This window comes from Cottoperca gobio, chromosome 18, assembly GCF_900634415.1.
Source record: "Cottoperca gobio chromosome 18, fCotGob3.1, whole genome shotgun sequence".
NCBI lineage: Eukaryota > Metazoa > Chordata > Actinopteri > Perciformes > Bovichtidae > Cottoperca > Cottoperca gobio.
The window spans coordinates 3,275,641-3,302,925 of NC_041372.1; the positions used below are offsets into that span (position 1 = coordinate 3,275,641).

Consider the following 27,285-nt stretch of genomic DNA (forward strand, 5'->3'; position numbering starts at 1 on the left):
GGTTAATTGATGTGTGAATTGTTAACTCATCACTGAGGTTTCCCTGTAGACGGGCTGCCGTGCTGCCCATAGTGTTGAATGTTGAAGTTAAGTCAGATAGGCAGATAGTTTCCTGTTTCTCGCTTCTTCTTGTTTAACCGTGTTCAGAACTGGAATACTGGGCGACATGCATCCTCTGAGTCATAATATCATCACATCGAGAAATTGAGCAGAGCCAAAATGTCAGCGTTACACAAGAAATGCCGTCAGGGATGTTTCTGTGTGGACATGCAGAGTTTTTACTGCCCTGCAAGCCCCTGGACTCACAGACGGGACTCACAGACAGGTGGAAAATAGTCCCCACAAGCAATCTTTGAGCAGGGAGTAATGGAAAAGGAATGGAGATAGCAAAGGACCACACCTGCCGAGCGAGTGCTCAATATCCCTCATTTTAATGCTGTGCTGCTGTTTCACTGGGTGTTTTTGACACAGCACATCATTTAATTTCAGCTAATATCTTTACTTTTTAAACATCTGACACATTTGCTCAGCGCTGTTTAGCATCCATTTCATGTCTCTAGCTTATTTTCAGCCATTTGAATTGTTCAGTTCGATATCTGAAGCGTTTTTCGAGGGGAGTCCAGAGAAAAGTAGTGAATCGGTCGTGGCTCTGAGCATCTGATGTATCAGATCCTGGTTGTGCTGATTGACGGGAAGCTTAGAGAGGGACGGAGCCGTCCATCCCGTCTGTCTGAGACACTATGTAGCCCGTCCTCCTCGTCTATTCTCTCTTTATTCAGGCAGGAGGATTACAGCAAAGAAAGCAGCAAAGCAAGCAGTGAAGGGATTATCGAACAGCAGCAAGGGGATTAGAGGGGAAAGTTGCACCTCAACAGAGCAGCGGACCCCTGCGGCCCATGTAAGAGACTCATGCACGGGTTAGAGAAAGTTGGCTCCTCGGTCAGCTGCTGCCGCGGGACTCTGCCAGATTCCCACAGAGCTTCTTCAGTAGGTGTTTGACATGCGGAGTTGCCAAGACTTCACGCCTTCCCCAGAGGGTATTTGCTGTTCATTTGGACAGTGATGAAGCAGACAGAGGGATGAGCAAAGAGAAAGCCACAAAGGGGATTTGAACTCCGGTTCTCATTTATGGATTGGAGGCAGGAGTTATTAAACAGCTTCACTCTGGGATCCAAATGAGAAATGTGGTCAGTGACCTCAGGACCCAGGGAAATAAAAAGGTTTGCTTCTCCTGTGATGTTGAGACCCCATCAAAGCAAGTACTTGAACCATTTTGAGGCGAAGAGTCTGCTGAAAAGCTACAAGTCATGGTTTTATCTTGCGGTTGCCAAATGATGGCAGCTTTTCTCTGACTAGCTGACTGATGAAGCTCACACTTTAGCTTTAGCAGTGAGATGACATGACTCACACAAGTGTTCAATTATTAGATTTTCTTTTCTCAAGCCGGACGATCTCTAGTTCAACTGAACTGGAGGTCCATTGTTGAAATGTGCTTCTTTTCTGATGGTGTACTAAATATCTTTAGGTTTTGGACTATTTGGTAACATTAACTTGTTGATGGAGAACCTTTTCATTATTAATTATTATTGATTATTTAGATTCATCTATTAATCGTTATAAATCGTTGACCATGCCATGTGAAGTCTTTCAGTCCTCTTGTCAGTCCAAAGATGTTCACTTAAATCTGATATAAAACAGAGAAAATATTCATATTTAAGAGGCTGAAAACAACATAATCTGCCATTTTGGCATGAAAAGTTCCTTTAAAAGTTAATCGATTTATCAAAGTTGGATGATATTTATTTCGCTATCGGCTCTTCGATTACTATTTGTTGCAGACGGAATCATCAGTTTTCCTGAATCGTGCACTTTTGATTCTGGACAATTTGAAAACATCACTTTGGGTTGTAGGAAATTGTGATAAATATTTTTCACTATCGACTACATTTTATAATCTGAAACGATTGATTTGATCATCTTTTACAAAAGATGTTGTCTGTGGTAGCAGAAGCTGTTTCATGTGTGTGAGGCCTTGAGGATGCACAGTGTGTGAGAGATGTTGAACTAAACAAAACGCTTTGTTTACGATGAAAACTCCACAGGGTACTTTTAACAAGAGCAGGCGCCATCATTAAACTGCTAAGCACCTGATTATATACAACAAAAGGTGATTACTGATGCTTACAGTGGACCAAGCGGGACACAGCTGATAGCTTAGCCTGGTTTTGAAAGCCAGATTTGAAAGTTTTGTCCCACACATTAAGTGATGGAAATAAACGTTTACAAGCATCTCTCAATATTACATAACTTTATATCTTCTTCACCATGGGACCAGACTAATCTGTTTGTACATTAGCAGGCTGTCCATGAATATGATCAGTATTACAGCATACATTTCAATGAAACACAAATGATTGCTTTGACCGCAGAGGCCTCGTTAGCAGAGAACAGGGCGTGTGTGTGTGTGTGTGTGTGTGTGTGTGTGTGTGTGTGTGTGTGTGTGTGTGTGTGTGTGATTAATGCACACAGCGTGACAGCTTATGAAAGCCACAGGAAAGCATTCAGATATGTGTGCTTGGATTTAATGTTTCACTTGACTTTAAAATGATAATTGAAGCATGGGTACCAACAGAAGTTGTAAAAAGGTTATTTCTGACAGAACTGTTGGGTAATGTTATGTCAGAACAGGAAACTGGTATTTGCTGTCTTCCAGTGAAAAGTTGATATTCAGTATTCTGATTGAAAAGCTCAGAAACTGAGGAAAAGACAGGTGTGTGATTTGGCCCAGATTATATCCACCAGAATTTTCCACTCGGCTGAAATCCTCTGTTGCTTTTTAAATAATGAATTTAGTGACATATGCCACCATCATGTTTGTTTTTAGTGAGATCAGCAAACCAATCAAGGTCATAGCAGGCAGACTGTCAACTTCCACTTCTCTATTCACATATGCAAATGTGATTATGTTGTTATTAATCAAAGCTGTCACTCAAAGTCAGCTGACAAATGGGTCCTAACATCCTTCGTTGCCCCTGTGATTCAATCTGATGACGATTAAGTATCAAGTTATTCTTTCTTCCTGCCACTAAAGCAACGTTTCCTCTCTGGACACTTCCAGCTAACCCAGTTTACAAAGTGGGGACAAGCCAACCGTCCATGGCTTAGGTTGTGTATTGTTATCATATATATTCACTAAATCCCCACAGGAGCGAATGTGTGCTGCCAGGATGATCACACACCTAACAGTGACAGTGGCGGCTGATCAATAATGTCCGTTGAGTGACAGACCTGATTGATTTAGTGGGTTAATCCGTATTTCATCAGGTCGAAAGGACCTGTTTAATCAGGTTGTCTGCAGGGTAAATTATTATTTTTTAAATCAATTTAAGTCTTAAACGCCACAGCCTGAGGTATTACATTTTGTAGTTTGTTTTTCATTTCCATATTTGTCCAAAGAAAATGTATGCTGAAGTTTACATGAATGTAATCATTGTGTAGGTTTATTCTGTGCAGTTTACTAATAGAACTATTATAGAGATATGAGAAGAAAATAGAAAAAGAGAGAGAGAGAGAGAGAGATTATATAGAGAGAGAGAGATAAAAAGATAGAGAGAGAGAAGAAAAAGAGAGGAGAGTAGAGAAAAAGAGATATAGGAGAGAAAAGAGAGGAGATAGAGAAATAGATATAGAGAGGAAAAAGATATATGAGAGAGATAAAAAGGAGAGAGAGAGGAGAAAAAGAAGAGATATAGAGAAAAAATAAAGATATAGCAGAGATAAAGAGAAAGAGATATATAGAGGAAAAAGAGAGAGAGAGAGAGATAAAAAGAGAGAGAGAGAGAAAAGAGAGAGAGAGATAAAAAAGAGAGATAGAGAAAAATAGAGAGAGAGAGGAAAAATAGAAATAGAGAGAGAGAGAGAAGATAGATAGAGAGAGAGAGAGAGAGAGAGAGGAAAAGATAAAGAGAGAGAGAAGAGAGAGATAGAGAGAGAGAGAGAGAAAGAGTGAGAGAAAGAGAGAGAGGAGAGAAAGAGAAGAAGAGAGAGATAGAGAAGAGAGAGAGAGAGATAGAGAGAGAAAAGAGAGAGAGAAAGAGAGAGAGAGAAAGAGAGAGACATAGCGAAATAGAGAGAAGACAGAGAGAGAGAGAGAAAAAGAGAGAAGAGGAGAAGATAGAGAGATAGAGAGAATCAGAGAGAGAAATATAGAGAGGGATAAGAGAGAGGAGGAGATAATAGAGAGAGAAAGAGAGAGATAGAAAGAGAGAGAGGAGAGAAAGATAGAGAGAAAGAGAGAGAGATAAAGAAAGAGAGAGAGAAAGGAGAGAGAGAAAAATAAATATAGAGATATAAAAGAGAAGAGAGAAAAGAGATAGAAATAGAGATAGAAAGACGAGAGAGAGAAAAGAGAGAGAGAAAGAGAGAGAGAAAAGAGAGAGAGAAATATAGATAGATAAAGATAGAAGAGAAATAGAGATAGAAAGAGACGAGAGATAGAGAGAAAGAGGATAGAGAGAGATAAATATAGAGAGAAAGAGATAGAGGATATAGAAATAGATACGAGAGAGAGAGAAAGAGAGAGAGAGATAGAGAGAAAGAGAGAAGAGAGATAGAAATAGATATAGATAAAGAAAGATAGATAGATACATACAGATATAGTAGAGATAGAGAGAGAGAAGAGAGAGAGATAGAGAGAGAGAGAGAGAGAGAGAGAGAGAAATAGATAGAGAGAGAACTAGATAGATAGAGAAATATAGATATATATAGAAAGAGAGAGAGATAGGAAATAATGAGATAGAGATAGAGAATCGAGAGAGGAGAGAGAGAAATATATCGATAGAAAGAAATAGAGAGAAAGAAAGAGGAGATAGAGAGAGAGATAGAGAAAGATGGAGAGATAAAAGAAATTAGATAGTAGAATATAGATATATACATAGATATAAATAGATATACATAATAGATATATATATATAGAGATATACAGATAGAGAAAAGATATAGACAATAGATAGTAGAGAGAGTATAGAAATAGATATACATTATATATAAATATATAGATGATATATATATATAAATATATATAGACATATATAGATATATATATATACATATAGAAATTATCATTAAACATATATATTTACATATAGAGAGATAGATATATATAGAAAATATATACATATATATATATATTATATATATATATATATATATATATATATATATCTATATAGTAGATATATAGAGATATAGAGATATTATTATATAGATATATATATATTATATTATTATATATATAAATATATATATATATATATATACATATATATATGTATATATATATATATATATATACATATATATATATATATATACATATATATATGTATATATATATATATATATCTACTATATATATATCTATATATATATATATATATATATAAATAACACGTATATACATGATGTGTTCAAGGATTTCTTTGTTGTTTTATTTGGTGCTTTCCCAGATACAATTTCAATGTGGAGGGAATAAAATTAGCATGCTTATGTAAATTATCCAAAGACAGCTTGGCTTCAACAATCCAGTATATCCGTCTCGCACTAGGGTAGTAAATGTGACACATTTGTACAGTCTAATTAAATGACTTGCACTGATATGGCAGGGTTTGGCCTGTGACAACGGCCTTTTCTCTTGAACATCTATTGTCGAAATCTAATTACTAGTTGGACACATTATTCTGAAAGAGCTGTGATTTAACAGGTGCCTATGAAACGCAGGTCTCAGACGTAATATATATTTTACTCAGTCCAGCATTGAGCTGATCAGCTTGGTAGTCAGACCTTAACATACAGGGTCATGAGGGGGACAGTTGCTCTTGAAAACCATTAACTAAAGCTGGCCTTCAGTTTCTCTGCTCCCTATCATTCTTGCATTGCTCATTGTTTATCTTGTGTAGAATATGCAATACACACCAACACATTGCAGATTGTTACAGTTAACTTTATTTGTAAGTACAGATAGAACAAGAACAATTATCTCTTTTATTTCCCTTTTTGCGCACTCCAGCTCATAGTCTTTCCTAGGACTTAAACTACTTCAGTTAATGACATTTATTTAACTAAAATGTATATTTGAAATTGCTAAACTGAGAGAGTATATAAACTTTTTGTTTGGTTTCATAAAAACACACAAAGGAAAGCAATAGAAGAAAAAAAAATATCACCTCAAGAATAGATCAATGCCATAGAAGGCTTTCTGAAACAAACGTTTTCCAGGTGTGTACTTTTTTCTCCCCAGAAACTGATCAGTAGTGCATTGTCATAAGCGTGGTTGTTATACTGCGATACATTTATATTATTGCATGAGTTGATGCCACTGTTGAGAGAGGAGGTTTGACAGATGGATGAGGAAGGATAAAGGTGGAGAACCAGTAAGGAGAGGAGGAGGGAACTTTACATTATTGTGCAGCAGTTTGTCAAAAACTCATTCATTCTTTCAAAAGAGTTCAAATTGATAAAGCCAGGAGGTACAGTGGGGCATGGCAGTGGGCCGGGGAGAGTGAGGAGACATATTAGTGTAATGAACTCCAACGTTACTGCTCAGTATTGATGCATAGTTCAAAAGGGGATTCATTCGCACTAGTAAAGTTGCTAAAATGCTGCAATAAATCAAGTAAAAACTTAAATTGTGTGTTTGGATTGATCTGTCGAAGCTGTGATCTAAGTTCTTCCTCCTGCTGGTTCACCGTCTACTTTTAGGGTGTCTAAACATTCAATACAGCATCGATGACTTTCAGGTTCGAAACGTTCAAATAATTCAGTAACTTCACCAGCAGACATCTGAGTAAGTATTGCTGTTACAGTTTACTATGACATGCAGCCACACCACTGTGGGTTTCTTTTGATCCGGGCAGCAGTCAAGGGTTGGGAGTGTTAGCGTGAATATTTTTGCATCAGTGCACGTGTGTGTGTGTGTGTATGAATATTTCATTTCTTTTAAAATAGGTTTTCAGCTCTGGAGGTGCAAAATTATGAGGACTGGTGGACTAAAATGTGCTTGCACCCACATACAGACTCATTTATCCAAACACAGACACGCATTAGAAATATAAAGCAGAGTGCTGCTACTTGGAGTCTCCAGAGTCTCTTATTAGTCCGGCTAATTTCACATCATTTGACAGAGAATTAATTCATAAATTAATCAGCAGAACCTCAGAATAACACCACATGCCTCCATTACACCACCATGTAATCCCATTTACACCTAGCATTAAAATCCCCATGCAGTCAGAAAACAGTCACCATAATCTCTGCCTGGTTATTAAAAGATAGGCTGGAGCGGCTCTATAAGATTTAATAGTGTGATGTTGGAAAAGTAGAGACACTTCTAAAAGGATCCAGCAGATATAGCTCAATTGGTTTTAAGGTAAGAACATTTAAGCCACAACTTTGTAAACATCACATCTCTAATCCAGTTTGGGTTTTTCCAACAATGTCACTCTAAGGTGTGAATGGGGAAACATGTTCAACACCAGTGCAGAACTTTAAAAAAATAAACCATCTACTATTACTGATACAGTAACAGGATATTTCCTTTTAGCTTCTGGCCAGTTTATCTGTCAATGTGTTGTGCTTCTCTCATCGTTTAAACAGGTTGGACACAATATTGTAATTTCTCCTTCAGCGCATGTGTGCTTTGTTGTCTTTCCAGAGAACAATGTAAAAAATGTCCCCTATGAAAAAGAAAAGTGAGTCTAGACGCTACCACTGCACTGTGATGGTAATGTCTTGCCAAGGCGAACATACTAAACAACGACTTTGTATCTTAACCCAGTCATAAAGTTTCATCTACTAATGTGAATATATTAAGCTACATCAACAGCATAGAAATGGAAATTGTGGTATTTAATTGCAAGTAGATGTTACGCCCCTGTTAGTGTTACACATGATTAGCTCAGTTTGTACATCACAGTTAAGACGAGCAAGTAATGGAATGTATCACAATTTAAATATATAATGTGTTTCTAAGATATGTTATTTTCCACAAGTTGACAAGACGTTAAGAGATGTACTAATCACCACACCTACGGGATTCATGTAGTTTTTGGGAGAATTAAATGATTAGTGGTACAGTTCATTAAGGAATCCTCATTGCAGTAATATATTATTATTTAGTGCCGTCTGTGCTTTTTGTCTCCCCAGTGTAACCGAACAGAATATCTACAAATTGGGGGAAAAAACAACTGCCACAGATTGTTTAACGAAAAGGATTCCTGTTTTCTTTTCTTTTTTAAATCCCCCCCCCCAACCTCACGATTTCCAGAATCAGAAGACCTAAGTGACCCACCTACTTCTCCTCCCCCCTCACTCTACTCCTCAATTTCCAGTATCAGGTCATCTCCCTCCAGGGAGGCGTCGGCCGTGACATGGACAGCCTTAATGGTACCGGCCAACGGGGAGTTGACCACGGTCTCCATCTTCATGGCCGAGAGGACACACAGCGGCTGCCCCTTCTCCACCTTTCATGATTATAAAGAAAGTTCAAAGAGGAAACACGAGGTTAATATACAGATCACTGAACAAGCGCTGTAGTCAAAGCTCAACAAGAACTCTACTCAAAGAAAAGCACAGAAAGGATATTCTTCTGGATAAACTTCAGAATTACAAATGCAAGCAGGAGCATAGTGACGAATACAACCTGTGAATGTGAGTTTCAATTTAAAGGACTGTTCACTAACATTACTAACATAATAGATAATGTGTGCAGGAGGTGAAAACTTTCATTGGTGGGAACAATGACCCTGTTGACCTTTAGAGCTGCAACCATTAGACATTTGGAGATTTCCTGCTTTTCTATATTAAAGGTTATTAAAGGTTAAATGTGTAATTCTGATCCACCTCCTCCAAAGAAATAGGGGGCAGCATTGAACCTCTAAAGTAGTTTGGCACATTCATTGTATTCTAATTTATCTAAAGAAGCCAAACGTTCCAGATGTTAGATGTTGTCTCCAGTATGTGCACAAGAACTTGGCAAAATGATTTGAATTGTGATCAAAGAATAGAGGTCACATGAAGGTGAAGCTATGTGCAGGGTTAAATACTTTAAAATGAAATGTTGAGAAAACTAACCTTGGATCCCACTTCCACTTTGACCTCTATGACTTTTCCAGGCATGGGCGCTCCCACCTGACCCTTGATAGACTTCTGGGCCTTCGGGTGGAACTTCATTTCCTGGGTGGAGGGACAGAGAGAGATGTCACACATCCAGCCATCATCCATCACTCACATCCAAACATTCCTTCCTGCTGAGCCTCCATCTACAACTCTCAGCAATTTGTTTCTATGAATAAAAATGACTTCCCCTTCATCCATCCATCATTCACCTGCAGACATGCATCTTTCTCTCAAACCATCCCACCTACACTTCATCCATCAGCCTGTACCTTCATGGCGACTGTGTCTTTAACCAGCACAGATCTCAGCTGTCCGTTCAGCTCGAAGAAGACTTCTCTCTGGCCGGCCTTGTTCAGGTCCCCCAGTGCGAGCGCCTTGATGTGGAGGATCTTCCCTCTTTCCAGCTCCACCTGAACCGAAACAAAGCCAGAGAGACAGAGGGGTTCGAACATTTGATCTTATTTTACATACAAAGCATGTGGATGAGGAAAATGCTGAATTGTGTGACGTAGAGTTAATGGACTACGGGCATTTTCAAACTTGACCCTAATTTTGATCCCATCTACACATCTTAAAGTCTCATGACTGCATTTTGCACGGTTGCGACGCCATCTCTGTGGGGACAGAAATGTGATTATGTCAGGATATTGAAATGAATACACGAGTGTCGGGCTCACAACTCCAGCTGAAGCAATAAAAGAGCGCAGAGCTTGGTGAAATTAAAAAGTCCGGTTAGTGGAGCGAGACAACCACAATGTTTCCTTCTCTTCTGATTTCTTTTTACCCTCACGCTGGGTTGGAGTGTTTCCCAGCATGCACATGGTGGAGGGCAGAGACATGGACAGATTCATGAGTCATTAAGCGTCTCTGTAATTAAAGTGCCTAAGACATAAATCAAATAATGTAGCATCTTATCACTCTATTTGACACTAATGCACTACATTGCATTTGTGGCCATCTGCTCTTATCAGCTGCCCGTTTGTGTTTAACTCCGTCTGAAATCTAATTTATCTTGTGGGACTGTAATGTTTTCAATGGAAAAGGTGGACATTTTTTATAGCAGAGAATCTGACTTGTCATAGTTTGGAAAAGCACAGGTGTTACTAATAATATAGATGGCAGAGATGTGAAAGATTCACTTTGACTAATTTAACACCATAACCATTACGTTTGGGTTTAATGACATTGAACAGTATTTGGGTGATTTTAAGCCGGAAACTGAAGCAGCTAAATGGAATCCAGAATTCATTAAATCTATAATTTACAAATGTGTCTCTTCCGTTGAAAAAGGCCAAGATGTTCTGTAATAAAATAACCACATTTAATTATATATTGGTCCTTGAAACATTTAGTCATTTAATAAAAAACTAAATTGACCTCAAGGTTTGAGGTGAAAGCAGCCAAATACTTTCACCTAACAAGACTTTTTAAGACTCGACTTGGGGGTCTGCAAAGCTAAGCTAAATGGGTGTTTGACATTTATAAGGTAATTACAAGGAGGTAATATTTTCGGCTTGGTTTGTCTGTCAGCAGGATTAAAGGAAAAACTACTTCCCCGATTGTCATGGCGCTTGGTGGAAAGGTGTCGCGTCGGCCAAGGACATCTCCCTTGCATTACATTGTGGAGTGGATCAGAATCACGGAGCGAAAATATAAATAATTCTTCTTTTATTTAATGTTGTGAGATGGGACACTTGTGCTGGCAGAATAATCGGAAAAATTAGTTCCAGCCTGGGGAACAACAACTTGGGAACATCAAGTGATCAACGTGTTGTTTAAACGCTATTACCGATAAAATACAGTTTAATTTGAGTTCTGATATGTTTATGACTTTAAAGGGTTTTGAGGGAAGAGATAAAAACACAGGAGTTGAACAGACATCTGTGGTAAACTCTCCGGCTGTACTATATGTGTAGGCTCGAGGCTACGACCTCAGAGTAGTAAAATAAAGTGGTTTGGCAATGACAGAGATAAAGAGACAACACGTTTCTCCAGCCTTTATTATAACTGAACTCTGTGGCTTTACCTGCCACCTGTAAAGTGTCAAACGAAGACGTTACTCGGTCACTGCTGCGTTCTGTCTTGCAAGTCTTTCCCTCAACACCGGCCACTGTACTTCTTCATTTATGTCACACCTCTTCTCAAATTTCTCATCTCACTGGTTGGAAACACATTTTTTCATCTTTCCATTTGTCCAACTTCCCTTTGTCCGTCCTCCCATCTCTCTCTATGTCCGTCCTCCCATCTCTCTCTCTTTGTCTGTCCTCCCATCTCTCTCTTTGTCCATCCTCCCATCTCTCCTCTTTGTCCGTCCTCCCATCTCTCTCTATGTCCGTCCTCCCATCTCTCTCTATGTCCGTCCTCCCATCTCTCTCTCTTTGTCTGTCCTCCCATCTCTCTCTATGTCCGTCCTCCCATCTCTCTCTATGTCCGTCCTCCCATCTCTCTCTATGTCCGTCCTCCCATCTCTCTCTTTGTCCGTCCTCCCATCTCTCTCTATGTCCGTCCTCCCATCTCTCTCTATGTCCGTCCTCCCATCTCTCTCTTTGTCCGTCCTCCCATCTCTCTCTATGTCCGTCCTCCCATCTCTCTCTATGTCCGTCCTCCCATCTCTCTCTTTGTCCGTCCTCCCCATCTCTCTCTATGTCCGTCCTCCCATCTCTCTCTCTTTGTCCGTCCTCCCATCTCTCTCTATGTCCGTCCTCCCATCTCTCTCTCTTTGTCTGTCCTCCCATCTCTCTTTGTCCGTCCTCCCATCTCTCTCTATGTCCGTCCTCCCATCTCTCTCTATGTCCGTCCTCCCATCTCTCTCTATGTCTGGTCCTCCCATCTCTCTCTATGTCCGTCCTCCCATCTCTCTCTCTTTGTCTGTCCTCCCATCTCTCTCTTTGTCCATCCTCCATCTCTCTCTCTTTGTCCGTCCTCCCCATCTCTCTCTATGTCCGTCCTCCCATCTCTCTCTATGTCCGTCCTCCCATCTCTCTCTCTTTGTCTGTCCTCCCATCTCTCTCTATGTCCGTCCTCCCATCTCTCTCTATGTCCGTCCTCCCATCTCTCTCTATGTCCGTCCTCCCATCTCTCTCTTTGTCCGTCCTCCCATCTCTCTCTATGTCCGTCCTCCCATCTCTCTCTATGTCCGTCCCTCCCATCTCTCTCTTTGTCCGTCCCTCCCATCTCTCTCTATGTCCGTCCTCCCATCTCTCTCTATGTCCGTCCTCCCATCTCTCTCTTTGTCCGTCCTCCCATCTCTCTCTATGTCCGTCCTCCCATCTCTCTCTCTTTGTCCGTCCTCCCATCTCTCTCTATGTCCGTCCTCCCATCTCTCTCTCTTTGTCTGTCCTCCCATCTCTCTTTGTCCGTCCTCCCATCTCTCTCCTATGTCCGTCCTCCCATCTCTCTCTATGTCCGTCCTCCCATCTCTCTCTATGTCTGTCCTCCCATCTCTCTCTATGTCCGTCCTCCCATCTCTCTCTCTTTGTCTGTCCTCCCATCTCTCTCTTTGTCCGTCCTCCCATCTCTCTCTTTGTCCGTCCTCCCATCTCTCTCTTTGTCCGTCCTCCCATCTCTCTCTATGTCCGTCCTCCCATCGCTCTCTTTGTCCCGTCCTCCCATCTCTCTCTTTGTCCGTCCTCCCATCTCTCTCTTTGTCCGTCCTCCCATCTCTCTCTTTGTCCCGTCCTCCCATCTCATCTCTATGTCCGTCCTCCCATCTCGTCCGTCCTCCCATCTCTCTCTTTGTCCGTCCTCCCATCTCTCTCTTTGTCCGTCCTCCCATCTCTCTCTATGTCCGTCCTCCCATCGCTCTCTTTGTCCGTCCTCCCATCTCTCTCTTTGTCCGTCCTCCCATCTCTCTCTTTGTCCGTCCTCCCATCTCTCTCTTTGTCCGTCCTCCCATCTCTCTCTATGTCCGTCCTCCCATCGCTCTCTTTGTCCGTCCTCCCATGTGTGACAGCTTTCCGTTTTGTATCGTTTATTTTTCTACCTATTTCTGGGGCCACACTGTCTCTTGTTGTCTCTTGAGTTGTCGTTGTCAATTTCCCTCATCTGCCTGTTTTCTGCACATCTCTTTAATCTGTCTGTCTCTCACCCCTTTTCCTTGACCCTTTCCCTCTCATCTTTTTTGTTTGTCACATTGACATCCCGGCTGTTGAGTCACCATTGATATTCCAAACCAAGTCTCAGTGCGAAGACGAAAATACACGCTGCTGCAGGTATGTATTGATCTCAATTCATTCTGCCTCTCTCTTTCTCTGGATGCTCTGACTCTTCATCTATTTCCCTCACTCCGTATCTGGTAACAAAACCTTTCTTTGAATGCCTTTGCTCACTCTGTGGCGCTCTATCTTCATCTCTCTGTTTTGTCGGGCTCTTGGCAGCACTTTGCACAAAAACTAAACTGCCTTTCCTTTTCCAACCGTGTTCAACTACAACACTACATCTCCTCACAACTGTTCCCATGAAAAATACATTATGTATCTCTTTGAAGAGTTGCACAAGATTTATGACTCTTTTGAAGACGATTTTTTCTAAAATGTAAGCGTGCGTATGTATGCCGAGCTGAAAGACGACTTCAGAACAGTGTGTTGATATCTAGAAACACCTGAGATGCATTAAGACTTTCACAGATCAGACAAACACAGTACCTGCTACACACTGATGTTGCCCCCCCCCCCTGTGGTTGGTTTCAATTTTCTGCTTTCATTTATAATCCAAGGTAAAATACAAAGGCTCATTAGGCTTTCTGAGCAAAACAGTCAAGCTGTCATTTAGCTAAATAGCAAAGATAAAATAAATTCTCCATTTCCTACGAGTGCTTTCTGCAACTAACCAATTCATTTTACTCTAAATGGGAGTTTTTCTAATTTAGTCATTTTCTCATAGACCTCTATATAATCAGACAGGAGTCGCCCCCTGCTGGATGTTAGAGAGAATGCAGGTTTAAGGCTCTTTCGCATTGGCTTCACTATTCAGACCTGGAGGTTGCCGCTTGGTATGTACTAAATACTAATTGTCGTTAAATATTGTTACGGTTAATGTTAATGTCTCTTCACTGTTTTGTACTTATTGGAAATTATGCAATACATGCACTGTAATACATTAATCATTCCAAGATTTTTAACTTATTCTTTTTGGTATAGTTCTTCCTAAAGCCGTCTTACCACCATATACAATGCGATACTTGCAGCAAAGCACTCAGTGAAGTGTAAACATCTAGTCAAGACATTTGAGTGGACTTGTTGGTGCATCACCTCCACTTCTCTTAACTAACAATGTGTCTCCACACCGTCAAACAAAACACATGATTGGATCAAAGCCTCGTTTTGGTTTTATTACCATACTTGTGATAGTTTCTCTAGTGCATTATGTATGTTTCATATCTCTGTGATGTATCTGTGTAGCCTTCACATTTATTCACCAAGCTTTCATGTCAAATTTCACTGCTAACCATTTGGAGCTATAGCATTTCTGACTGAAACAAGTTTCCCAGTATGTGTCACATCATATCTCAGATATGACTTTATTAATGAAGTGTGTTGTCAGTGAACAGAGCTCCATGTGTTGGTGTCTGTGCGCATTAGCACTGACAGGGTGTGTATGACTGGCTTTGTGAAATCTGTTAAGATTTCCATCAAACATGATTAATACCACACTGAGTCATCAGCACATGCCAGATAGGTCGATGTCTTTTTTCCCTCGTGTGTGTGTGTGTGTGTGTGGTGTGTGTGTGTGTGTGTGTGTGTGTGTGGGACAGCAGAGCCGTTTGGAGTGAAATAGTATCTGAAGGCCATTTAGATGCTTTCATATACAAAGTGTTTTTATTTGATCTTTCAAAATCTATTTACATGCTGATGTGGGCTTTGTCCAACTCAACAGGATTAAAGTAAGTCAGAATTTAACTGAGAGATGCAGCTGATGATGTATAACTCAGAATACTTCACTCACAAAATGAACGTTTGTTCTGTGCTACCTTGAATTCATGAAGAGAACTTGCTGTAGATTTTACTTCACGAGTTACATGACGAGTTTGTAAACGAATGCTCAATAAAGTTTAGGCCGAACATTCACTTCAATCCATCGAGACTTTTCTCCGTTTTTGATTCTTTGTTCACCGTGGAGGCCTGAGAGAAAACAAAGTGTTCTTTCGCGGTAACTCGGAGAGTGATCGATACAAATGGTCATTTTGGATGTGAAGTGTTCCCGTAAGAAATTATACCACATACAAAATCGGGGGGAAACGTTAGCGTCGTGTCTGCCACATTCACAGAGACACATCTTTCAGGCTCGCTGTTCACTCTTTGGATGATAAGGCTCTCCAACTGGATTTGCAACATGCTCGAAATGACGTGCTTAACAATACCAAATGATTACTGTGAGAGCCTTTATATCTGCTTCCCACAACATCAACAACTCAGGGCTTTAGGTCTAGCTCAGCGTTCAGAAAGATTTGGTGCTTGAATCTGTTTTGATAAAGATTTCTGCTCTGTGCTTCACACAATAGCTGCCAAGAGCTCGTAAACAGCATTTGTTCCAGATACACAGGTAATAGTGTGGTTTGTGAAAGTACAGCACGAGTCATCTGTCATGGACAGTGGCTGTCTGGAGCAGGTGTCACCCTGGATTTATTACAAACGCCAACACAGTTTTCACAATCACGAAGGCTTCTCTCCTGCCTCGTGTTCTCAAGTCCATTCATTTTACAATCTACAACACTTAAATGACAATTTACCTTTTTCTTCAACTACAGTGTGTGTTGCATTAATCATGTTACATTATATGTTCTGCTTCTACAGTTACAGTACGTGTCATACTTTTACAGTACATTTAATTGATATGATATATGATACTACCCTGTATTTAAAACTCACTGAATACAGAGCTGTTCACTTTCCTCAGGACTCTTCTCCTCCAACAGTGCAGATTGTTAATCTACAAAGCAATTGGCATTGAAGAAGTGGCCACGCATGAGTGCAAAAAACTAATGTAGCTTCTTCTCTTAATAATTAACATCCGTGTTGGTCTGGCTCAGACTGTATTTTATTTATATTTAACATTCACGTGCATCACGTGTGCACAGAACCTCAGATCATCCTCCGCGGTGACATCTATCTACGATTGTCAGATCATTAATATTTAACTAGAGTCCAGCTATGTGTGACTGTAACATCAGTAGCTCACCCCCCCCCCCTCCCGAGTCCTTTTATCTACACAAAGAACCAGAAATAATTACCACAATAAAGTCATAGAAATTGCTTCTTTGATTGGAAGTAAATTCAGTTTCTAACATGCAGATCTCTTGAATTACACAAACGACAATGAAATAAATGTGTCTCTCATATAATGGAGGAAACACATGACCCGAACACTTTCATGAGCGTCACTTCATCAGAAACGAGTCGGATTAGAAACGGCGAGATCAATTGTTGGTGCATCATCGGCCCTCTGTGTACACACACGACATATCAAACATAAACACTCCTTCCAGCAGCATCGCTCTGCAGATCGCACGCACATTTATGAACCATTAATCATCTCGTCCATCAGAAATAAAGATGGATGTCCCAACATGTTCTGCAGCTAAATGGCAGCAAATGTGAAATGAAGTCAATCCTGATTTTACAAAAACAAATCTTGACCGAGTGTCAACACATTTCGAAGCTAAAACCTGAGTGTGAGATTTAACTTTTCATTTAAAAAGTCATTTCATTTATCACTTGAGTGTCTTTGAAATCAGTCTTTTCTCTCTCAGCCCGATCCTGAGAAGGTCATTGATGCTTTCATATCGTCTCGTTCAGATTATTGGACTTCATTGCACTCAGAGTCGAGCCGAAGAGATGTCTCTTCAGCGAGTACGAAGCAGCTGCTCAGCTTTTAACAAATACTAGAAGATGTTTAGCCTCCACAACTGGTGACCAGTAAGTTTACAATATATATATATATATATATATATATATATATATATATTGTATTATATACAACAACATGCTTTTATCTAATGAAATGCTTAGTTTGCTTCGGTCAATGAAACACTTGTGTGTCGTACAAACATCGATTTCCCCGCGTTTTAAAGGTGATGATGTCATAAAACATGAAGTCAAAGCTTCATTTGAAAACCACAATAGAAGCTTTGAATGCAAAACAATGACGATGAATAAAGCCATATATAGAAGCTTTGTGTTAGTGCTGAAACACTGTTTTACTTCCAGTCTCTTTCATTTCAGTTTGCATCTTATATTATGCTCGAGTATTTTGTGTTTGTATTATTTGAATTTGTCCAAAATTGTGAGATTGTAATTGCCTCATTGAAGTCCATTACAGTGCTGTTGAATGCTAAATGTATTATATAAATACAGGAGCTTGTGTTCGCACATCAAAAGAAGGAAGACAACGAGCAGAAAGCTGCGAGTGACAGGTAACTTCTTTGACGTGTTTTCATGCCGCCTCGTTTGATAGCGCTCATCGGACGTGATCCGCTGGGAGAACCCATCGACTTTGTTTCTGTGGCGATGAATGAGCAGAAAGCCGTGTGACTGACATGACAACAGTTCTGACGGAGTGGAGATTAGATAAACAGCAGCGAGGGAAGGCAACAAGTGAGGCTGGAAAATAACAGTTTTGCATTCGGGAAATGTTTGAATGACACATTTTCCACTTCGAGAGGAAAAAGAAGCAAACTCGAGTCATTGAAAGCTAAGACAGGTTAAATACAAGGTTTCATTTTCAATAAGACACGGTTAGAAAATCAATTTTACTGCAAGCAAAGCCAATACTGCCATCGGCAAGATGGATAATAAATGCATTTATCCGGCTTTACAACTGTTTTAAAACTGTTGTGATGGTTATTGTTTGCACTAGAACCATTTAGTATGTTGCAGCAGCACATATCGGAACTGTGGCTTCAGAACAAATGAACACTCAAAAACTGCTGAAGTTGTGAAATATTTTAAGGACTTGTTGTGGTTGCTGGTCTGCCTGTTTCTTCTGATGACATACACCTGGTGCCTGACAAGAAGGTGAGTGGGGGCAATACTAGATGATCACAATCAATGCAGCTCCTGATTCCTTAATATTAATACAGCAGCAGCTCGTCGTGTCGTAACACACGAGTCCATCAGCAGCGGCAGCATCAGCAGGTGGCTGCAGTGAAATGAAGCCGTAATGAAACGTGTTCGTCTTCGGACGCTCTGAATCACTGGCAGTTAAATCTGTGCGTTACTCATGATGAGAGAATCAAAGCTAAATATTGTGACAAACAAATCTGATTCATAAATGATGAGGGTTTATAATTAGAGCTGGGGAAGGAGGGTGAAGGATGTAGTGTAGTGGAGAAAGGGAAAGGCAATTTGTTGTGGTTTTGCCCACAATCAATAAGAAGACTATTAATCTGTGAGCGCCGTTTCCTCTCTTTGATCCTCGCCACCGTGCACCACATAAACTATTCAAGATTTGGAGATGTGCACGCTGCTACTTTCCAAAACGGTGCAAGATAACAGGCGGCTGGAAGTACATTAGATTCTCTTTATCGTTGCCATATATCTATTTCAATACAGAACTGGATTTGAAAAGTTCTTCTGTTTGATAAGGTGTTTTAAAAAGCTGTTGCACTTAAAGTATTTGCATTTTTGTCTAAAAATCCTGAAAGTTATTTATCTAGATGATCCTCTAGGTAACAGAAACACCAGTGCACTCTTTACAAAGGACAGACGCCTTGTGTTGGCTTTAACACCGTGATGTAGATTTTAGATTCACGCAGGTTTCCTTTTGAGAAGTGACACGAGTTTAGGGGACTATCGTTAGTGGAACTGAACAGAAGGATTTCAATTCTGTACGAATTCTTTTACATTTTTTCCAATTGGCAAAAGAAACCGTGGCCTCCAAAGGGTAAGTCAATTATTCTCCACCAACAACAGACCGACAGAGCTGCTTAAAATGTCACGGCCATCATCTCTGACCCGTCTCACTTCCTGTCTGACTGCTTCATACTTCAGGTTCAGTGTCCGAGTTAAAACACTCACAGCTGCTCTGCACATCTCGCTGTGCCCGTGTTTCCTGTCTAGTAACAGACGTGTATGTCGTCGTGCCTCAGTTTACTACTCAAACAAATAAAGCTACATTCTAATAGAACACTATTTATATTCATCGTCCCCTTCTACACAAAGTCGTATTAAACATCCATATGATTCTCCAAGTCTGCGTGTAGAGAAAATACTTTTCCATAACCGAAAGTAAAAGTTAGGGAAAAAGCAGCTTAAAGTTTTGAATTGAGCTTTATAGAAAAAGCTCTTTTTCTGATCACATGTTGAGTGACAGACTCCTTCAGGAGCAAAATGTCTCTTTGATCGCACGTGAGATTCACAAAGGTTTACCGTCAGTAGCTTCAGTAATCTCTTTGGAATTCACTCTTCAATCTGGACTTGAACAATCACTTTAGTTGGAGTTGTGCTTATGAAAGTTGTTCCTGCTGTCATTCTCATCAAGATCTGTTTAAACCGGCTGCCTCCCGTGCTGACAGAAACATCTTGAAATATTTCTGCTGACTTTGTTTTCATGTATGTTGAAAACAACTGATGAAACACTGATTCTGCTTCTGTTGACAGGAAATGTTTTGCTGCTTAGAGCCCCCCCGGGAACTTTATGCAGTTATGAGTGACAGCAAATAATTACATCCTCTCATCAAGAGATTTATACATTCCTGTGCACCGCTAATTTGTTTGCATGCAAAGTAATTCATGTGCTTTGTTGTGTTCCTTCATAGGCTGCATGCTCAGCTGCCGGTACAAGCTTTACAAATGTACAACGTTATGTTTGGGTCTGATATACTGAACGGGCCCTCGGTGCCTTTCACTGGCCCGCTCTCAAACATCACGCGACAGAATTAATCTGTTATTTCTCTGTGGGAAGGCCAACATGAGGGCCGGAGGGATGGGAGATGCAGTTTGTTGTTCCCTTGATGAAGTGTTAATATCTCTGTCCTCCCCACTGTGTTATCAAGTGTGACTCCAAAGCAAACTGCATCAAACCTCAACCTTCTGCAGAGACGGGGAAATCACCTCCGGCTGATTGTGTCTTTTCTTTAGGGGCCGTTATTGCAACACAATTAATCAAGCAGCTAAATTGATTATTAAATCATTTATTATCAGTATTAAATGTATAAAAATAGTACCAGTGAGAATTTCTGACTGATACACACTTGTTCTTACACCGTTCGTTGTGATTATAGAGGTATTTTTGCTTAATTTATAGCTTGCATAATTACAAATGTGCTGTAAAAGTGCAGAGATTCTGCACTATATGGTCTGAAGTGTTGTTTTTAATATTGCACTTCCATAAAATATCAAAAGATATCCTGACTTTCAGTCCACAATACACTGAAGGTCAAGCACCAAAACACTGCGTCCTACAATCCCCACAATGCAACATCTCTTCATTAGACCCTTCCTGTCTGTAGACGGCCAGGACTTTGACACCTGACGGTCTAATGATGTTAAATGGTGTTTAGTAATAAGTTGTGTACCTCAAACTCCTCAGCGATCTTGGGTCCATCCAGAAACAGCCTGGTGCTGAGACAATCCACTGGACCAAAGTTAGCTGGGGAGAGAAGCAGACGGGACATATATTTTGTGATAATGAATTTAATCCTTGATGGAAACAAACTTTCAAACACAGTACTGTATATGAACGTGCATGTAGGTATCACACAACTTACTTTAAAATGTATTTATTTATCATCAGAAAGGGTTTGAGTTTAGATGAAGTAGTAAAGGAACAGCTGAACCTATTTCTTTAAAGCAACAGTTAAACATGTATAATCCAGGCAGCTCAATGTAACGGTAGCTTGCTTTAAACAACTTCCAAGTCAAGTTTGAAAATTTGACTCCTCCAGAAGGATTTCTATTACGTTTCCAACATCACAGCCTTCTCCTTCCTCCCGCTGAGTGCTTGCACTTCAAACCTGCTAAGAAATGCTGTTACTGGTTATGCTGATTTCTCCCTCAAGCTCCACTTCTTGCTGTTCTGGTTTTCTTATGTGCATTATTCAAATTCACCGTCGGAGACAGGTGTTGTTACAGCTTTAGGGCTCAAGTGCACTCTCCCCTGAATCTGTAGCATCTGATGGTTTAAGTAAGAACCCTGAATATAATGCAACGAGTGAAATCGTTTCCACCTGAACTTGGATGTTCCTGATTTAAGGTTCGGTGCCAATTTCAAGACTCAGGAATAATATTTGTGTGTGTGATCAGAATTTGTATCTGAATACAAAACCCTAAATCTAGAAGGTTGAGAGCGCAGACCTACAGCAGCGCTGTTTCCATAAGTGAAACAGATTTTAATGGCTTCTTCCTTGGCCCATGCTGCACTGCTCCACCAAGTTTCATAAACAAATCCAGCAAAACAAACTGAAAACATAATCAAGTATGGAGTCTGCCCACTCACCGGTGAACTCCTTGTACTCCTGGAACACCTTTGGGTACATGGCTGCCGACATCACATCCTCGGGGGTGATATCCTCACCGTGTGCAGATCGGAGCCCCTCCTCCAGAGTCTTGAAGTCCAAGGGTGGCAGAGAGGCGCCGGGACGACCCTCCATGCGAGGAAGGGACTTCAGCACCTGGGAGAGGAGGTTACAAGAGGTTTAGGTTCTCTGTACGGAATAATGCACAGACTGATCTTAAACTTCAAAACATATACATACATACATACAGGTCGTCTGTGAGCAAATTATTATTTATTTTCTTCACGGTTCCCACAAGTCCTTGAAAGTTTGTGAATTTAAGGGGGAAAATAAAGGCCGTCAACGTTTTTGAAAGACATAAATAGACTTTCAATGAGTTATTGAAAGTGCTTGAATTATATAAAAAATATGTCTCCCGCAGTTGCGCTCTTATTTCAGGTGTCGCCTGCCTCGAGAAACTGTGACGTGTGTGTGTGTGTGTGTGTGTGTGTGTGAAAAGGTTAAACAGCGGCGAGAACCGAAGCGAACCTTCAGCAACGTCTGGAAAATGTGAATTCCAGGACATTTACAAAGACTGGCTTGTTACAGATCTGCGGGACATCTATACGTCCGATGCAAGGCTTGCAGCAAATCAATAAAGGTTCCCGCCATGACCTTAATCCGTGTCTCAAACCAGACCGGGTTGTGTCCTTGAAAGTGATGTTCAAGAAGGTGTGGGACCCCTGTTTATCGTTGTCTGGGTTGCTGCTATTCTTTGCCATCTCTCCCTTGAAAAAAAGATCTCAACGGGACTAACCCTGTTAAATAAAAAATAAAAGGTGTGCGAGAGAAGGAGAAACAAATAGATTTCTAAAAGTTTCTATTCAAAGTCATACAGTCTCGCTGAATGTTTCTTCACTCGTAGTTTCCCCACGGGACTCAGAAGCATGTGTATAAACCTTCACATTGAACTTCACAACTGGATAAAAGCTGCACCCTGTCAAAGCACTAAAGTGACAGAGACTCTGGGTGAGAGGAGGAGGAAGATGAAGATACAAGGGGAGCCGTTATGAGGGATGGAAAACCAGAGGGGGAGAATATGAAACTTAATGCAGGTTAATGTTTTTAACATTTGCATAGAAGTGACACCGCTGTTATGTTAAGATCTGCAGTGAACCACTTTAGTTCCCTCCATCTTTTCCTCTCCAGTAAAGTCATAAGCCGAGCACAGATGACTGCAGTGTTGACGCATATGTTAGACATCATCCTGGTTCCCTCTCAGAAACAGTGGAGCAGAAAGACGGAAAGAAAAGGGACAATTGTGGGAAGTGGATGCTGCTATAAGACTAATGATGGGACGTTTTATCTGCCCACACACTTGTCTGTCTAGTGAAGAGATTATGTCAAGACTCAGACATTTGGCCTACGGCAGATGTTTTGTTTTTCTTTCACAGCTTTCTTTAGCTTTTTGAGGACACAGTCTACGCAGGCGCAGAGGGAGGGACGGCAGCCATGTTGAGTCTGCTTCAGCAAATGTTTCTTGGACATATTCTAACATTAAAAGCTTTTATTGAGCTCCCCACCTCTATGTGTGTGTGTGTGTGTGCATTCAGCACAACATAATCATGCTAACACGCTAAGCACTGCATTGGTAATCTGTATGTGTGTTTCCACTCATTTGCACTTTGAGCATGTGTGCACCAAATGAAGCATTCAGTTGACCGCATGTCTCCCGTGTGCATACATGCTGTGCATATATCCATGTTATGTTTGCAAATGTGTGTGTGTGCTACCGTATTCTAGTCTTTGTGTAACAAGTAGGCGTATCCGTGTATGTGTGTGTGTGTGTGTGTGCCTTGTGGAAATCTCCAGACAAAGGGCCCGGTGCAATGCTTTTAATCACAGAGCCAACAGTTCAAAGATAGCTGACTCATGTGTGTGTGAGAGAAAGACACTTTAAAGATAGCAGTCGCTGCTTATTAACATCGCGTCCTCCGAGGATGTCTTACACCTAAACTGCTTGATTGTTTAGAGTGAGGCAGACAAATAGTGACTGTGTGTGTGTGTGTGAGAGAGAGAGAGAGAGAGAGAGAGAGAGAGAGAGAGAGAGAGAGAGAGAGAGAGAGAGAGAGAGAGAGAGAGAGAGAGAGAGAGAGAGAGAGAGAGAGAGAGAGAGAGAGTGAGAGTGAGTGTGTATCTGCAGTAACAAATGAAGGAAAGACAAACTCTTCCTTCAAGGTTATTTGCTCCTTCTCCTCTTTTCTCTTAAACCCCCCACAACACACTCCTACTCTCTTTTATGTTATTGTCACTGATTTCTTTCCAAGTGCAGTGCCTCTGAGGGATGTGCTGGATTTTTTGACAATAATCCTCCCACAATCCCCCTCTTCTTTACCCTCTCGTCTTTCTTCTTCCCCTCTCTGTTTACCCAAGCTGCAAATGAACAGAGCGTGCCTTAACTAAGATGAGGAAATGGCTCAATTATCACTTAGTGACTGAAAAAGGATTCCCCATACATGCAAATAACTTCCATTAACGACAGTTTGTGAGACTGAAATGAAGGCATCCGAGCGCATGGGATATAATGCTCTAACTAATTAATGCCATCAAAACACCATAACAGACACATGGCTGCTAGCATGCAAGAATAACCTTCAGCTACAGCACAGTGACGCAGATATCTCACGGGTAAACATGCAGCCGGTTAATGGGCTGAAAACGTGCAAAGGCTGCTAACTAACTAAATAATCACACTACAAGTTGCAATATTAGCCACATACAGACACAAACATTATAACTAGAGTAAGATTAGACGATTCATGAGGCTTGTTTTAGGGAAATAAATGAATATCAAATCAAATCAAATTTATTTGTATTGGCCCAATATCACAAATTATACATTTGTCTCAGTGTGCTTTACAGACTGTACAGGTTACGACACACTCTGTCCTTAGACCCTCGCATCGCACAAGGAAAAACTTCCTAAAAGAAACCCCATAATTAAAGGGGGAAACATGGAATAAATAAAGTATTTTCTTTATTGTCTTCCCTTTAAACAACTTCTACTTTATCTAACTTACATGAGCTTCACACCAATTATTTAGAGTTAGACTCTAAAAGTGAGATATTCAGTGGGTGACAGTAACATGCATCAGATTTATCTCAAACTTAACTTAAACATCATTTGGACCAATGCTGATCTCTGGATTTAATTGAATCAGAGGGAGAAAATGAGCTCTCCAGTAAACTGTGTGAAAAAGCCTCTGGGTGTTTTGGAGGGTGGATTGCTGAAGAAGCATGAAAGCCGCTCTCAGCATTAATTATTCCAATGCTGACTAAAAGAAAAGAAACATGAAGATTTGAATGAACACAGAAGTTGATGCCACGTTTTGAGAAACATGAGACCAATTGAGAGACACTAACACTCGCGGACACACGGGGAAGCTGCACAATCAATGTGATTGGCAAGAGCAGGACTGTCTGGGAAGCTAAATGACAAATATGTGATCATATAATCTCCCAGCATTACTCCAGTTTACAGAGACGGAGAGACAACTTGATGATAGGAGCTTGTTTCACAGAGAGGTAAACAAAGGGGAGGAAAGATGTGAGGGAGAGACGCACGAAGACACAAATAAATGCATCGACAGGTTCATAAACCGACAATAAAGTGAAAGCTGAACTTGACAGGGCATGATTGAATGGGAGCTATGAGTGCATATCAGCCTCATACGTATGCTTCACCTATCAGTAGGTTCAGAAGGCCGTTATAATCTATTCACATGGTTGATCACGATAAGAATACAAGAAGACAACGCTGACCTCTAGTGGCCGGAGGAAGTCAGGTGACGTAATATAAAGAGCGTCAAAGTCGAGTGGGCGTATGGGTCAATAAATGTAGAAATCGTTTGTGTCTCGTGTGAAACCAAAACTTTAACTCACGTACGTAAATTATGTTACGTAACAAAGTTATAGTACTTAAATAATAACATTTATTTTACCCAAACCATGATCTTTACCTAAATCTAACCAATTAGCTTAGTTTCAATTCACAACATTAACTACGTGTTTAAAACTGTGACTTTCACAAAGCACGGGGAGGTGCATGTTGGTGGTCGTGAGAACAACTGAGAACATTACAATTCAATGCAATTAATCCAAAAGAAAAAGGGGAACAGCCGTGTGAGTGCTGACGAACACACAGAGTGTTCTCAGTGACGTAAAGTGCAGATAGAGTCTCATAAATAATGTTTCACATTTTAAGTGCAAGCTCACTGATAAAACATTATGAAATGTTCAACACCTGTGGATGAGGAGTTCTTGCTTTAAGGAATAACAAACTATACTCTGAGCGCTTGGGGAAATAGCAAGTAAGCCAATATGTCAGCAGGTTTTTGGGAGAATATGACAATTTTGCCTTTATTCATGCGACTCTCCCGAGGAGACGTGAAGCGGTTTATGATGCACAGGAGAGTCGCTCTCTTGCTGTTTGCAGTCGTGAAGTGAGTGACAGGGGAAGTGAACGGAAGTGAAGAAACTGAGGAGAGAACAGAGCAATATCATAGTTTTCTATACAATTTGTGAAATTTCAGATTTAACCAGCTGAGACAGAATGTGTGTGTTCGCACACTGTCAATCTTTGGGGCCTGCAGAATTCAAATTAGGAGCCTTGGTAGCGGAGTGCATACATATGACCTCCAAAGCCGAATTTGAAGAACCTGTCCTGCATGTTGACCGTACCTTAGATCTGAACGGCTCGGGGAATCCTCCATGTGGAATCCCGATGTATCCCTGCAGGAACTCGACCACGGACAGGGGGAAGGACAGCTCGTCCGCCCTCTCCTCCACTTCGGCTCTGGTCAGGTTGTTCTGCACCATGAACTGGGCCAAGTCCCCCACGATCTTAGAGGACGGAGTCACCTGACAGAGAGAGCGATAGCAGTGTTACAGTCCATGTTGAATCTCTACTTTTGTTTCGGAATCGGAAAAGAGCGAATATCAGCTCAGTTTAGTTTCTTTATTTGGCCACAGACAAGATATTAAAGTGCAGATGATATCTCAGTTTGTTTAGGACGAGGAGAGGAACTATTATTTCTCTCCGGTACGTGACCGCTGGCCTTTTAATCTGACAAGCATCGGAAAAACTCACCCAGAGAATGTACTCAGGATATTAGTTTACATGGTGTAATCTTTGCAGCTGCACTTTTCTTCCTGGTTTTGTGTCAGCAGCGTGCAGATATTAATGCACATCCACAATGATTTCACCAACAGAGAAAAGTCTTTGTTTTAATGAAGATGCTGTCTATGCAGATTAAGCACAAAGTGACTAGAACTGAAAAGATGTTTACATCCGTACAGTCTCTTAAATCATTTCATTTGGCAGCCATGAACTGAACTACACAGGTCTTCTCTGTTGAAACGAAGAGGTAAGAAAGGAAAACATTCATTAAAATCACATGTATTCATTCTTTATAATGGAATATCATTATGGTAATAGCGACCCATATTAGCATAATGGTGATAAATGGACTCTTTTTTTCTGACTGGGAACAGGACACATATATACATATACAAATATAAAGCTGCACACATTACTCTCCTATCGTAATGAACGGAGACACAGATTTAAGTCCGGCTGTTGACTTGCATTTGGTATTTAAAACCATTAAAGAGAGAGGGGT

The 27,285-nt window shown here is 40.6% G+C and overlaps 1 protein-coding gene across 3 annotated transcripts in view; it reads right to left on the reverse strand.

The window, feature by feature from the left end:
- Positions 1-5,985: 5,985 nt before the first annotated feature.
- Positions 5,986-27,285, reverse strand: part of pcxb (pyruvate carboxylase b) — a 248,890-nt gene continuing 227,590 nt past the window's right edge. For all 3 annotated transcript variants that reach the window (XM_029455184.1, XM_029455185.1, XM_029455186.1), the window contains exons 22-27: positions 26,345-26,524; positions 21,607-21,781; positions 20,687-20,760; positions 9,444-9,584; positions 9,130-9,231; positions 5,986-8,519 (exon numbers count right to left, since the gene is read on the reverse strand). In XM_029455184.1, the coding sequence (XP_029311044.1) occupies positions 8,370-8,519; positions 9,130-9,231; positions 9,444-9,584; positions 20,687-20,760; positions 21,607-21,781; positions 26,345-26,524 (822 nt within the window). In that variant the 3' untranslated portion in view covers positions 5,986-8,369. The remainder of the gene's footprint in view (positions 8,520-9,129; positions 9,232-9,443; positions 9,585-20,686; positions 20,761-21,606; positions 21,782-26,344; positions 26,525-27,285) is intronic.